Source organism: Antechinus flavipes, chromosome 4 (genome assembly GCF_016432865.1).
Source record: "Antechinus flavipes isolate AdamAnt ecotype Samford, QLD, Australia chromosome 4, AdamAnt_v2, whole genome shotgun sequence".
In the NCBI taxonomy this organism is placed as follows: Eukaryota; Metazoa; Chordata; class Mammalia; order Dasyuromorphia; family Dasyuridae; genus Antechinus; species Antechinus flavipes.
In genome coordinates this window covers 414,405,053-414,417,471 of record NC_067401.1, presented here as the reverse complement: position 1 = coordinate 414,417,471, position 12,419 = coordinate 414,405,053, and the positions used below count along the sequence as shown (strand labels likewise).

The 12,419-nt window shown below is 44.5% G+C and overlaps 1 protein-coding gene across 1 annotated transcript; it reads left to right on the top strand.

Moving 5' to 3' along the window:
- Positions 1 to 4,613: 4,613 nt before the first annotated feature.
- IER5 (immediate early response 5) lies at positions 4,614 to 10,138 on the top strand. The gene has a single exon (XM_051998833.1). The coding sequence runs from the start codon at positions 8,383 to 8,385 to the stop codon at positions 9,289 to 9,291; it is 909 nt and encodes a 302-aa protein (XP_051854793.1). The 5' UTR covers positions 4,614 to 8,382; the 3' UTR covers positions 9,292 to 10,138.
- Positions 10,139 to 12,419: the final 2,281 nt, after the last annotated feature.

Here is a 12,419-nt window from a genome sequence, read left to right as displayed (position 1 = left end):
GATGGAGGTTGTGCAGCTGATTCAGGCTACTCCGAAGAGGCCGCCTCCTCCCCGCACCCCGCCCACCCTAGATGCCTCCGCTTTATTTTGGGAAACAGCAGCTGAGAGGGAGGCTGGTTAATTGTTCGTCTAGGCTTCCCGGACCAGTTAGAGCAGGAGAAAAAAGGGACAGCACCGGGTAATACCCTCTCCTCCGGTCAGGGAAAGGAGCTTCCCGAGCCTCCTCCAGTCTCCCCAAACGAAAACAAAAAGCACCGACTCAGACCCTGCCCGGACGGGGGACAGACCCTGCCCCGAGCGAATCCAAGCGCCGCCGGAAACGGCCCCGCGAGCTTCACAAAGCACGGCCGCCCTCGGGCCAGCAGACGGGTCCCGGCTCCCCCTGGCGCTCCCCCCACGGCACGGGCTGAGAGCTCGGGCTGTCCTCGCCAGCCTCCCAGCCACGAGGCTGCCGCCGCCTTGCCCTGGCCGGACCCCGTGAGAAAGGCGGCTGTCTAGGCGGCGGCGATCCCCCGCGGGGAGCGAGCGCCTCCGAGACCCCCGTCAGGCGGGCGCGCTCCCCGGGACACGCTCCGCCCGGCGCCCGACCGAAAGCTTCCTGGGACTCTGACCTCAGAGGCCGCCATGTGACTCAGTCTCAAACTTAGTAAAGGCATTACATCAGCCTGGGAATGAAAGAGAGACCGGAGGGGGGGAAACCACACAACTAGGAACCAAAATATTGGCCTTCTTAAAAGGGCGATGCCGCCGAGCTTTTTCCCTAAGACAGACGGGCTTCTTGTTAACCAATTCTTTCCTCGAGGCGGGGAGAAATCTTGTTCTGACGTCCTCATCTCTTTCTTCAAGGAACATGTACCTTTTAATATCTGACCCCAAACCCTGTATAATACAGGCTTTACCTTTGGAAAAACAAGGCGATGGCCAGACAAGTGCCACAGTTTTAAGGGGGGAGGGGGAAGTGTGGAGCGGAGAGAAGGGCGTTAGAAGGAAACTCAAAGACCCGAGTCCAAATTCTGACTGATATTTTGTGGCAGGAGTCTGGACAAATCACTTATGTGGCCCATGGGACTTAGTAGGTAGCGCTTGATCTTCAGTCATCAAGGAAGCTGCGGAGAGAATCACTACTTTGGTCATCAGAGGTCTTTTAACACATTTGGTATAATCCTTCAATATTTTGAAGGACACCCTGAAGTTTTCAAGAGCTGTAACAGGCTATGAAAAGCTTGGAATATAGGAACACTGTAGACTGTAGATCTCCATCAATCAACAAGAGTTTATTAAATGCTTCCTATATTCTAGGGATTGGGCTAGATTCCAGGGATAAAAAGAAAAGGAAAAAACAAAACAAAGCAAAAATAATCAAGAAATGTGGTACTTGCTCTTTGCTCATATTCTTATGAGATGAAACATGCAAACAACTATAAACATAAAATATATACAGGGTAAGTAGGAGGCAATCTTAGGGGGAAGGGGGAACCAAGATGTGAAGAGAAGTAAGATTTGAACTGTCTTAAAAGAAACCAGGAAAGGCAGGAGGCAGGAGGAGGGGAGAAGGGGGAGCATCTTAGGAATGGGAGCAGCCAGTGAATAAGCATATAACTAAGAGATAATGTGTCATAATGACAGGAAAAGCAGAATGAGTTACTAGAGGGAAAAACCTGACTTTTGCTTTCAGTGTTTAGCACATAGTTGGTGCTTAATAAATGCTTACTTACTGTCACTAGATCACTGAGTACATTTGAGGGGAATAAAATTTAAGAAGTCTGGAAAGGCTAGCAGGGACCATGTCCAAACAGGAATTTATATTTTAATCAGGGAGGTCAAAAGGAGCCTCTCTAATTTGTTGGGGAGAGGAGACAACCTTTAGGAAGATCACTTTAGCAGCTGAGCAGAGAATGGGGTGGAGAAGGAAGAGACTTGAAGCAAAAAGACTGAACAGCAGGTTACTGCAGTATTCTACATCTACACAGATGAGGTGATGTGCCTGTATCAGGGTGGCAGCTGTGTGAGTTAGAGGGATGGGGGTAATTGTGAAAGTGGAAAAGAGAAGACTTTGCAACAGATTGGCTAAAATCTGCAGCAAGAAGAGTTACAGATGACACCTAGCTTTCAAGTATAAGGATCCTCCTTTGGGCAATATCTAGATGAGGAATCAGCAAAATGAAGAACTGATTAAAACAGGTAAGAGAGAAGTGTCACAAAAACCTTGAAAAAGAAAATACAGAAAAGAGTGTTCAATAGTATCAAAGGCTGCCCAGAGAGGTTAAGATGAGAATTGAGAAATAGTCACTAGATCTGTTAGTTAAAAGATTGTTGCTGATTTTGGAGAGAACAATTTCAGCTGAATAATTCTTGGAAAACATTATAGAGGGTTTAGAACTGACTGGGAGAAGAGGTAGAAATGATGATTGTAGACTATTTTCTCAAAGGGTTTAGCCAAGAAAACAAGAAGTCTAGTTTGTAATGTTCTCGCCAAAATGTAATGTTCTCTGTGGAAGTTTTCTTGGGGATCTCTGGAGGCAGCCTTCATTTCAGTTTAGTAATCACCATAAGTATAGCCAGTACTTGTGTTAAAGTCCAAATCCTTTATTGTCTCTTTCAAAGTCTTGTCTCTTTTCCTGGGGCCAGGTAAGCTTTCTTAGAAGCCTATCTCTCTCCTTGGTTCCAAAAGCTTGAGCTCCTGCCTCCTTCTCTGCCCTCTGAATCTCTCTGAATCCAAGTTTGTGCTTCAGTCTCAGCCACCACAAAGATGGATGATGGAATGAATCTGTCTCAGCCTCCAAGAGCTTCTAGTGTGCTTGTCTCTTCTGGCCCTGAGAGCTTCTAGCTTATATGCTCCACACTGTGTATACACCAATCATTATATCACTAGGAAACCATTATTTGTTGTAGCATTAAATCAAGGCTAAACTAGATTTAACCCTTGTCTCCTCAATTCCACTTAGTACCTTATAAGCATCCTTTATTTCAAGTTCAGAGTTCTGGCCATAACACTAGCTAACAGAAATGAACACATCAAGTGAAGATTCTTTGGGGATGGGGAGACATGAGTGTTTGGAGGCACCAGGGACAGAGACAATAGATAGGAGAGATTGAAAATTAGGCTGGAGATGCTAGAAGAGGCAATGTATTGGACAAATGGGAAGGAATGAGATCAAAGATGGGGTGGAGGGATTTGCCTTGGAAGGAGAAGGGCTATCTCTTCATGAGATTCTAAGGTGAAGGAGAAGATAGTGGGGGAAGATGGTTGAACGATGTAAGAGTTGAAGAGGAAGCTCTTACAAAACAGATTTAGTTTGGAGAGGACCATCAGCCGTGTCACAGGTCATTGAGGTTTCAATTAAATTTTCAGTCCTTTTTATGAGATGATAATCTCCTCAGATTCTCACAATAATCCTATAAGGTAGGGCAAGGTTTATTTATGATTGCAATTCAATAAATGAGGAACTTGAGGTTGAGAATTTAAAACCTCTAGTTCAATGATAAAAGCCCAATAAATAGTGGAGCTGGATCTAGAATCCCAAAGGTCTTCATGAAGCAACGATTGATTAAATTATAACAGCTAGCATTTATATAGCACTTTAAGGATTGCAAAATGACTTACAAATATTATTTTATCTTCACAAACCTGGGAGACAGGTGCAATCAAAATAATTGGACTCTTTTTCCTAGTCACTTCATTTAATAAAACTTCAAATTGTTCTATAAATACTGAAATTCTGACAGTTATACTAAGTATTGATACTACTATTTAGAGGGTACATTTATAGGTAGGGGTGCCTTTTATAATTGAAGAATAGACAAGCAAAAGTGAAACTGTTATTGCTTTTATGTATATGGATAGAATAAAGATAGATCCTAGAATTTCATATCTACTTAGTTTATATTGCTTATTTAGATAACTAATAATCTGAATAAACTTGTTTATAATAGCTACATTATTTAGAATTGGGGGAGGGAAGAATTTGGTAGTGATATAAAGATTTATAGGTTTTCTCTTAATTAGGTGCTAATATTCAATGAAGCATTTTGTAGATCATTGGCACTCAATAAATGTTTAATTGTTAAAGAATAGACAATAACCTTTTTTAAACAAAAAGGTTCACAAATAGGCTTTGAAAAAGAAGGTAAAATAAATATATATCCAAGAAGCAATTTCTATCCTATAAAATCCCTTATTCTTATAAGGCTGTGGTATGGTTTTGAAGCTACTGTGATACTTAAAAAGTTGGAATAACTTTCTGGGTAATTATTTTATTAATAATACTAGCAGTTTATTAAGAAGAGAGCAGTGGTACTCTTGAATGCCAAAGACCATCATGACTGGCTGTGAACACAGTTTATATGCCTTTGGAAGAGTAGATAGTCCTGAGAGCAATCAACTCTGATTGGTTAATAATTAATAAGAAAATGAATTACAATAAGAATTGCACTCACTCTAAGGAGAGGCTGAGTGATACCATGCCAATATTTTAATTTGAATTTGACCTAAGTCTTGTTGTCTTTTCAGACTGCCTTTATTTGTATTGTTGAAGACATTATATATGTTGTTCTTTTGACTATTCTATAGTATGCATAATTTCATACAAAAATAACAGCTGATATTTTTATGTTTCTTTCAGGTTTAGAGAGCACTTTACTTACATCATATCAGTTGAGTCTCATAAACATCCTGTGAGTCAGATATTATCATCACCCTGATGTTACAGAGAAGTTAAATGACTTTCATGTGAATGCAATGGAATATTATTGATCCACAAAGAATGACAAATATGAACACTTTATACAACATGGGAAGAGAGGCAGCACTGCATAATAGATACTGGGCTGGGTTTAAATCCTGCTTCAGTCCCCTTAGCTATTTAATCATGGCAAGTCATTTATTTGTTGTTGTCCAGTCATGTTGTATTCTATGTAATCCTATGGACAAAGTTCATGGGATTTTCTTGGCAAAAACATTGGAGTGGTTTACCATTTCCTTCTCCAGTATATCTCCATTTTATAGATGAGGAACTAAGGCAAAAAGGGTGACTTGCCCAGGGTCTCACAGCTAGTAAGCGTCTGAGGTTGCATTTGAATTCAGATCTTCCTGACTCGAGGCCCTGTGCTGAGGCTCTGTGCTCTATCCACTATGCTACCTAGCTTCCCCATTGCATTCACATGTTGAAATTATTTAGTCTTCAATGATTATATATTTGTTTTTTTCTATTTATGTAGTGTGTTTCTCATTCTGTTGCTTAGACCAACTCATTTCAGGAATATATCATACTATATTCATTTTTAATTTTAGAAAAGTGTTTTTTACTGAGGGACACATTCTTCTTTGAAGATGAAGAAAGGATATCAGATTGAAAAAAGCAATCAATCTATGATACCTTTAAAGTAGGAAACAGTTCAGACACAGCTGTTTATAGATAGTTTAAAAAGGGAAGTGGAGACTGAAGAAAATGCACCAGTATTTTAAGAGGAAGGAGTTTTGGGTCCTCCTACAAATCTTGAGCTAGCTCAGCTTTATAATACTGTTTGAAGGGAAGGAAATCCTTCAGGAGGAGAGCAATCAACAGGGAAAAGAAGTTAACATTTTGGAAAGATGTGGGTAGCAATGGAAAAAGTAATTCAGAAAAGTGGGTTTGGGGGTGAGAAGATAGAAGAGGTAAAACAAATGTCTCAGTTTATTTCCTTTTAAAGCTATTTTTCCTCAAAAAACTCTTCCTTTCTTTTTCATTATTCTTTTTAAAAAATGGGTCTATAAGATTTCTTCAGATAGGAAGGAATATTTTTAAATAGTATTAATTTTTCTTCAAAGATTCTAAAAACATTTATTTATGGTTATTTAGAAACTGACTTTTAAAATCATCTAGCCCAAGCCTTCTTCCCTTAATTTTATAGCAGAGGAAACAAATCCAAAGAAACAAATGATCCACCACAAGTCACCCAGCTTGAGAGTTAGGATTCAAATACATGTACCCCTGTGTTTGAAACTTCAGATCTCTATTTCCCATCAGGCAACACTCAATTTGAAGTTCTTTAACTTTAACAAACTCTCCTCTTTCCTTTCCCCTTTAGTTTTCTTTTGCATGTTGTCTGCCCCCAGAGGATTATAAACTCCTAGAGGAAAGATCTTTTCCAAATTCTGTATTCCCAGGCTTTATCTTCTTGACCTCTAATAGTATTGACTATTTAAATATAAGAATTACCTTAATTCAATTCTGATATTACAGATATTATCACCCTGATGTTACAGATAAGTTAAATGACTTGCATGTGAAGTAGATACGTGTGTGTAGGGTATTTATCAGTTTTATTAATTAGGATCTCTGATTTAGAACTAGTAAAGATTACCTTGGAGGCAATCTAATGCAATCACCGGTACTTTACAGAGGATATGTTCAACTCACATCTATTAAAAAAGCAAAAAAAGAATCCAATAAAGCTGTATCTTGTTTTTACTGAATTGGAATGGAGATATGGAGGCAGAGGAATTGGGTTTGAATTCCAGCCCTCTCCTACCTGAGACTCTTCGAAGTGCTAAATCTTATGAAATCTCCCGTGTGTTAAATGTTTTGTGTAAGGAAATCTTTATATTTTGAATGCACTTTGGGGAATTGTTCTTTAAAGAGAGACTGTAAATAAAAAGCAAAATATAACAGTAATTGTTTCTAAATTTGCATTTTGGCTTTTCTTTATAAAGGTATAGCTGTATCTTAAAATGACGTGTTTGAAATGTCATTTGTGTTTCGAACAGTTCAAAACCCTTTCACGAACTTCCCCTACCTACATAATCGTGCTAGTAAAAAAAAAAAAAAAAAAAAGTAAAATTGTTTCAGTCATTTGCCTGCAGTCACGTCCGAGTCAAATTAGCCCCTCTCAGATCTCCTTGAGGACAGTTCTCCAGTATATACAGCAATGATATCATTTAGGTGTAGAATCCGGAAGAGATTTACTGTTCAGAAAATTCTAGGACTGGCAAATAACCCCAAAGTATTTTGGTCTTCTGACACATCAAACCGTGACGCTCCACACTACGAAAACAAGACTTCTCGGTACGAACAGTGGCTCCTGCACTCTGGGCTGAACCGCGGTCGGACGCCGGGTCCCCTAGCCCAAGAACTCTCCGCCTCGGTGGCAGGCACAGCGGGGCGACCAGAAACGGACGAGAATTTTGCTGGAGAAGCCAGACAAGGGATTCCTCCCTTTCCCCCGCACACGTTTGCGGGATTCACCCAAGTTAAGGGACTAGTTGTGTGCACCTGGCCAAGAGCCTGAGCCTGACAGAGAAGGGGCAGAGGAATAAATACTACGGGCAGAAGGGTTCCCACGCCTCGGACCAGCGACCCCACCTACTTAGCCTCTCTTAAAAAGGAATTACTGCCCCAAGAGGCGGGGAGGGGGGAGGGGAGAAGGGAAAGGGGAAGAGGGTGGAGTAAGAGGGAAAGGGTGTGCGTCCCGGTACACAGTGCGGGGGAGGGGCGCACTCAGGAAGCGAATCCTAGCCCTTCCTCTAGAGCAGGAGAGGACCCCTGAGGCCCAGGAGGCCACTCCCTCTTTTACTGGGGAGGAAACTGAGGTCGCGGAGGGTCGTTTCTGCCCAAAGAGCCAGACCTTCTGGCTTCTCTGCCTCCAACGCCCTTTCACTAGCCTCCCCTCCCCGGCAGTCCCTTGGAAGGCCACTTACATATTGCTGGGGGGGGGTTAGTAGAGGGGGGGTCGGATAGCGGCGGCTGAGGAACCCCCGTTAGGAGCGCCAGCTTTGGCTCCGGGAAACCAGCCGTGTCCAGTACACACCTGAACACAAATCTCGACCACACAAAACAGCTAAACAAAGGGATGGGCCGGCGCCGGCTTTTCCCCGCCTCCTCCGAGAACGCCCAAGCTCCCAGAGAGGTGACACCTAGGGGACTTTGCCTTCTCACTCCCCTCCCCCTCTCGAGAGCCGCTTCCTCTTCCACGCTGTTTCCCCCTTTAAGAGAGGGCTCCGCGGGACTAACGTTCGAATCTGCCCTGTCTCCCGTCCTCGGCTTTTGATTGGTTTATCCGGGCGCACGAGGGAGCGCGAGCTCTCCCCGAACCGGTCGGAACGGTCGCTAGTCCCTCCTGATTGGCTGGCGCGAGAGGGCTATATAAAGCCGCCGGGTCGCCCGTCTCCTCTCAGTTAGCGGCGGGACTGGTTGCTAAGCTGCTGTGTCGTCTGTCGTGGCCGTGAGAAAGGGGGTCAGAGCTCGCGTCGCCGTTGTCCTGGTTGTTTGTTCAGTCGGTTTGGGCTGAGGGAGGAGCTGACGCGTCCCCGCCTCCGGCCCCACACCCTCACCGTTGACGGGACGAGAGGGAAGCCCCCCGTGAGTCAGACGCCTTAGAGCTGCGGAGGCGCCGGAGCGAGGGACGATGGAGTTCAAACTGGAGGCTCACCGGATCGTCAGCATCTCCCTGGGCAAGATCTACAACTCGAGGGTTCAGCGCGGCGGCATCAAACTTCACAAGAACCTACTGGTGTCCTTGGTGCTGCGCAGCGCCCGCCAGGTCTACCTGAGCGACCCTTGTCTGGGCGGACCCGGGGCGGGGGGACCCCCGCAGTCCCCGCCACCGCAGCAGCAGCAGCTCGCCGGGGAATCGGGCTGGGGAGAGCCGCTCCCGAGGGACAGCAGCATGGAGCAGGACCCGGAGCCCGCCAACGCCTCCCTGGCCGCCTCCGAGCTGCCCTCCTTGCCCCTGGCGCTCGGGAAGCGCCCGCCAGAGGGGTCGCAGCCGCTGAGAGCCGAGGCTGTGTCTGAAGCCCCGAGGCGCCGCGTGGAGGCGGCGGAGGCGGAGAGAGGCGGAGGGGGGGAAGGCGCCCCGGAGGGGCCGCCTCGGGCGCGGCACTGTTGCTGCCGCCGCCTTTGCTGTCCTCACAGCGCCCCTCGGGCAGACTGCGGCTGCCGCCAGCGCCAGGACGACGGGGCGCCGCCACCGCCCGTCTGTCCCCGCAAGAGGAGCGCCTCGGGGGTAGGGGGCGGCCCCGCGGGGTGCCTGGCTTCGGGTGGCTCCCCGGTGAAGAAACCCCGCCGGGACTCAGAGGAGCAGCCGGGAGAGGAGGAGGAGATGGAGACCGGCAACGTGGCCAATCTCATCACCATCTTCGGTTCCAGTTTCTCCGGACTCTTGCGTAAAACCCCCGGAGGCGGCCGGGAGGACGAGGACGGCGAAGAGGAGGAGTCGCCGCGCGGGGCGGAAGCGGAGGAGCCCGGGCCCATGTACTGCGATAAGCCGGTGTTAAGAAACCTCAACCCCTGGAGCACTGCCATCGTGGCCTTCTGATCGCCCGGGGCCGGGGCGGGGGAGGGGGGACGGGGGGCGGAGCCTGGCGCAGTCCTGCCCCGCCCTACTTCGGTGCGGCTCCACCCCCGGCCCAAGGCGACCCCCCCCTCGCCGCGGGCCGGCCAGCTGGACCTGTGCGGGGGGCCGCCGGAGCAGGACTCGGCCACCCTCGTCCGGCCCCGACAACACGCGGGGGTCTTGTGTTATAAAGCTGTTTTTTGTAAGTTTATTGTTGAAGTAAGGCTTTTTTGTCACAGGGTTTCTGGTCTGGGCTCGAGACGGGGGAGGGCGTGGAGCCGGGACTTTCCTCGGCGTCGAGAAGGAAGCGGCGCGGCCCAGGCTGGGGAGGCCCCCTGGCCCCTGGGGGGAAGGGACTTTCTGCACACTCCTCCAGGTCGCCCCCGGACCTTCCTCGTGGACTTCCCGGAGGACCGCAACCCGGCCTTAGCGCTGGTGCTGGGGGGAGGGGATGCCATTAATTCCACCCCCCCCTTGTCCCTCGGCGATTCCACCCCAGAAGCAAGCTTGAGGAGCTTCTTAGAAGAGATCAAGCTGAGAAATACCGAGTTTGTGAGGAAATATATATACAAATATATATATATTTTTAAAAGCTCTAGGTCAGAATTATTACACAGTGCTTTTAAAAAGTGTTTAATGAAAAAGTTTACAGATGCCCTAATGGAAAGGCCTTATGGCTTAGTAGATTTGATTACTCCCGTCTTTGTTGTATAAAGGCTGGGGGAACTTGTAGAGTTTTTGTACAGTATTTTCTTCGTGTATTGATTTTTTTTTTTTTGTATAAAATGTAACTTTACGTGTCTAACACGTATTAAATATTTTGAAGCAACTTCACTGTGTCCTTTTCTGTAATCACCTACTTGGGATGGGGGGGGGGGGTGTCCTACCTGGCTGGGCAAGGAAAAGCACGTAGTTCTTGCTAATGAGCCTCCCGCAGACCATAGTGATATGTTGCCTGCTCATTCTCCGTGAAGTAAAATACATTTGTGACCCGAAACAGATTTAAAACTCAGACTACTGTGGAAGAGAGGAGAAACAACCAGTGTGGGTTGCACTAATTTTCTTTTATGCCTGTCCCAAGGGGGTCTACCATCAATACTTCTGCTGTAGGATTTCTCATTAGCATCTTTATCCCTTGCACTAAAATGTCTTTACCAGTACTATGGAGTAGAATAAATAGATTTATGGAAAAACTACACAGCCAGTTATAATATGGTTCCTGAAAATTAGTTGACAATCTGTTACCATGTCTAAGTTAACTTTTAAAAATTTGTGTTTAGTGGGGCCAGTGTTGGAAGCTTTTCAGTTCAAGAGGCAATTGAAATCTACTCTGGAATGTAAAAAAAGATCATTCATAAAATGATCCACTTAAAGTGGGAAAAAATTTGGAATGAGTTTTGTTGCCGTTTTGTATCTTGTTAGAGGTATCAAAACTATCAAGGGATTCATAGATCAGATGAGGTGGCCATGGAAGCTAAATTTAGGCAGATTGTAGGAAGTTTACTTAATAATAGTAAACCGACTTCCTGATTTTAAATGCCAGTTGGTGACTTTAGTATTTGGGTTATGTGGCCAACAAGTAATTTCAACCAAAAAACAATTGCCTCCTTACTAAAACTAGAGCTAACTGCTTCATGTAAGTGAGCTTTTTGTTTAGAACAGTAAAATCCAACTATGAAGAATGCAATTTTTCAACAAGCTCCTATTATATGCTAGGTATTCAAGATATAAATGCAAATCTTCCCCTCGAGTTTTGCTCTCAAAAAGTTCCTATTCTAATTGATTAAATCCAGCCCCCAAAATTATGTAGATTAATTTGCCAGGGGATATTGGGATGGCCTTCCTTTGATATTGAAGCTAAGCTTGAATCTTTCAGTAAACTAGATTTCCAATGAGGAGGGAATGCATTCTATATATGAAAAGATAATTTGAGAAAAGGCACAGAAGCTGGAGTGTTATGAATGGAATAGCAAATGAGACAGTTTAGTTGGACTCTATTCTAGAGATTAATGTGCATGAAAGCTTAGAAAAGCTAGGATGCAAACAGATTGGGAAGAGCTTTAAAAGCCCAACAGAAGGGCTTGCAGTTGATTCCAGAGGCAAGAGGGAACCACTGGACCTTCATGACTAGGGGAATGACATGATGAAGCTTCTGCTTTAGGAATATCAATCTGGCAGCTATGTTTAGGACAGATTTTAGTAGTGAGAAACTGGATACAAGAAGACCAATTAGGAAGCTATAAAAATAATCTAGATGAAAGAGGATGAGGGCTTTAATTTAGAGTGGCTGTTGTAAATGAAAAAGTAGTTTGAAAATGAAAGTAATTTCAAAACATTCTGATGCTTTAATGTTTTAAGTACACTATGCTATAGAAATAGATAATAAATTATAGTAGATCAAAGGATTCTGAACTTGTTACAGAAGGAAGGGAAAATGGAGCAAATTTCAAAAGTCAAGGTGATAGTTTGGTGATGGATCATAGTATTATAGTTCTAGATCTATAAGGGTATAGAGAAGTTAAAAGCTGAAGAGAGTGACTGGTCCAAGAAAAATACAGATAGCCAGCAAGCTTCAGGTGGTGATTTGGAGCTAAGATTTCCCAGAATATTATGTATGCCATTATATATCTTTAGCATAAAAGTTTTAAAATGTTAATCTGTTTTGTTACATCCTCAATTTTTTTTTTTATGGGATCAAATCTTTTTAAGATGACTTTTTCCTAAAATTGACCAAGGCCTGAGAAATCACACCTCAAACTATTAACAGTTTAAAAATAATTAGTTGCTTAACATCTGGTGACAATTTTATAAACATTCTTAATTGTGAGAAAGTGAATCTATTAAATTGAGGCCACTTTCTCTTAAGTGCATTTTTATATGTGAAAGGAGTTAACAATTGCTATTTTTTAGGCCCAAGTATACACAAGGCAGAGGTGATTGTTTAGACTGAACTTCCCACTCTACATTGTGGTCACCAATTATCAATTAACATGAGAATTTAGAAATTGTACTGACATCTTTAAATATTTAGTCCCAGCTTACACCACTTGTGTAGTGGTTACCAAGTATGTCGGCTTCTTTGTTCAAAAATAAGATCTCTGGCAATAACC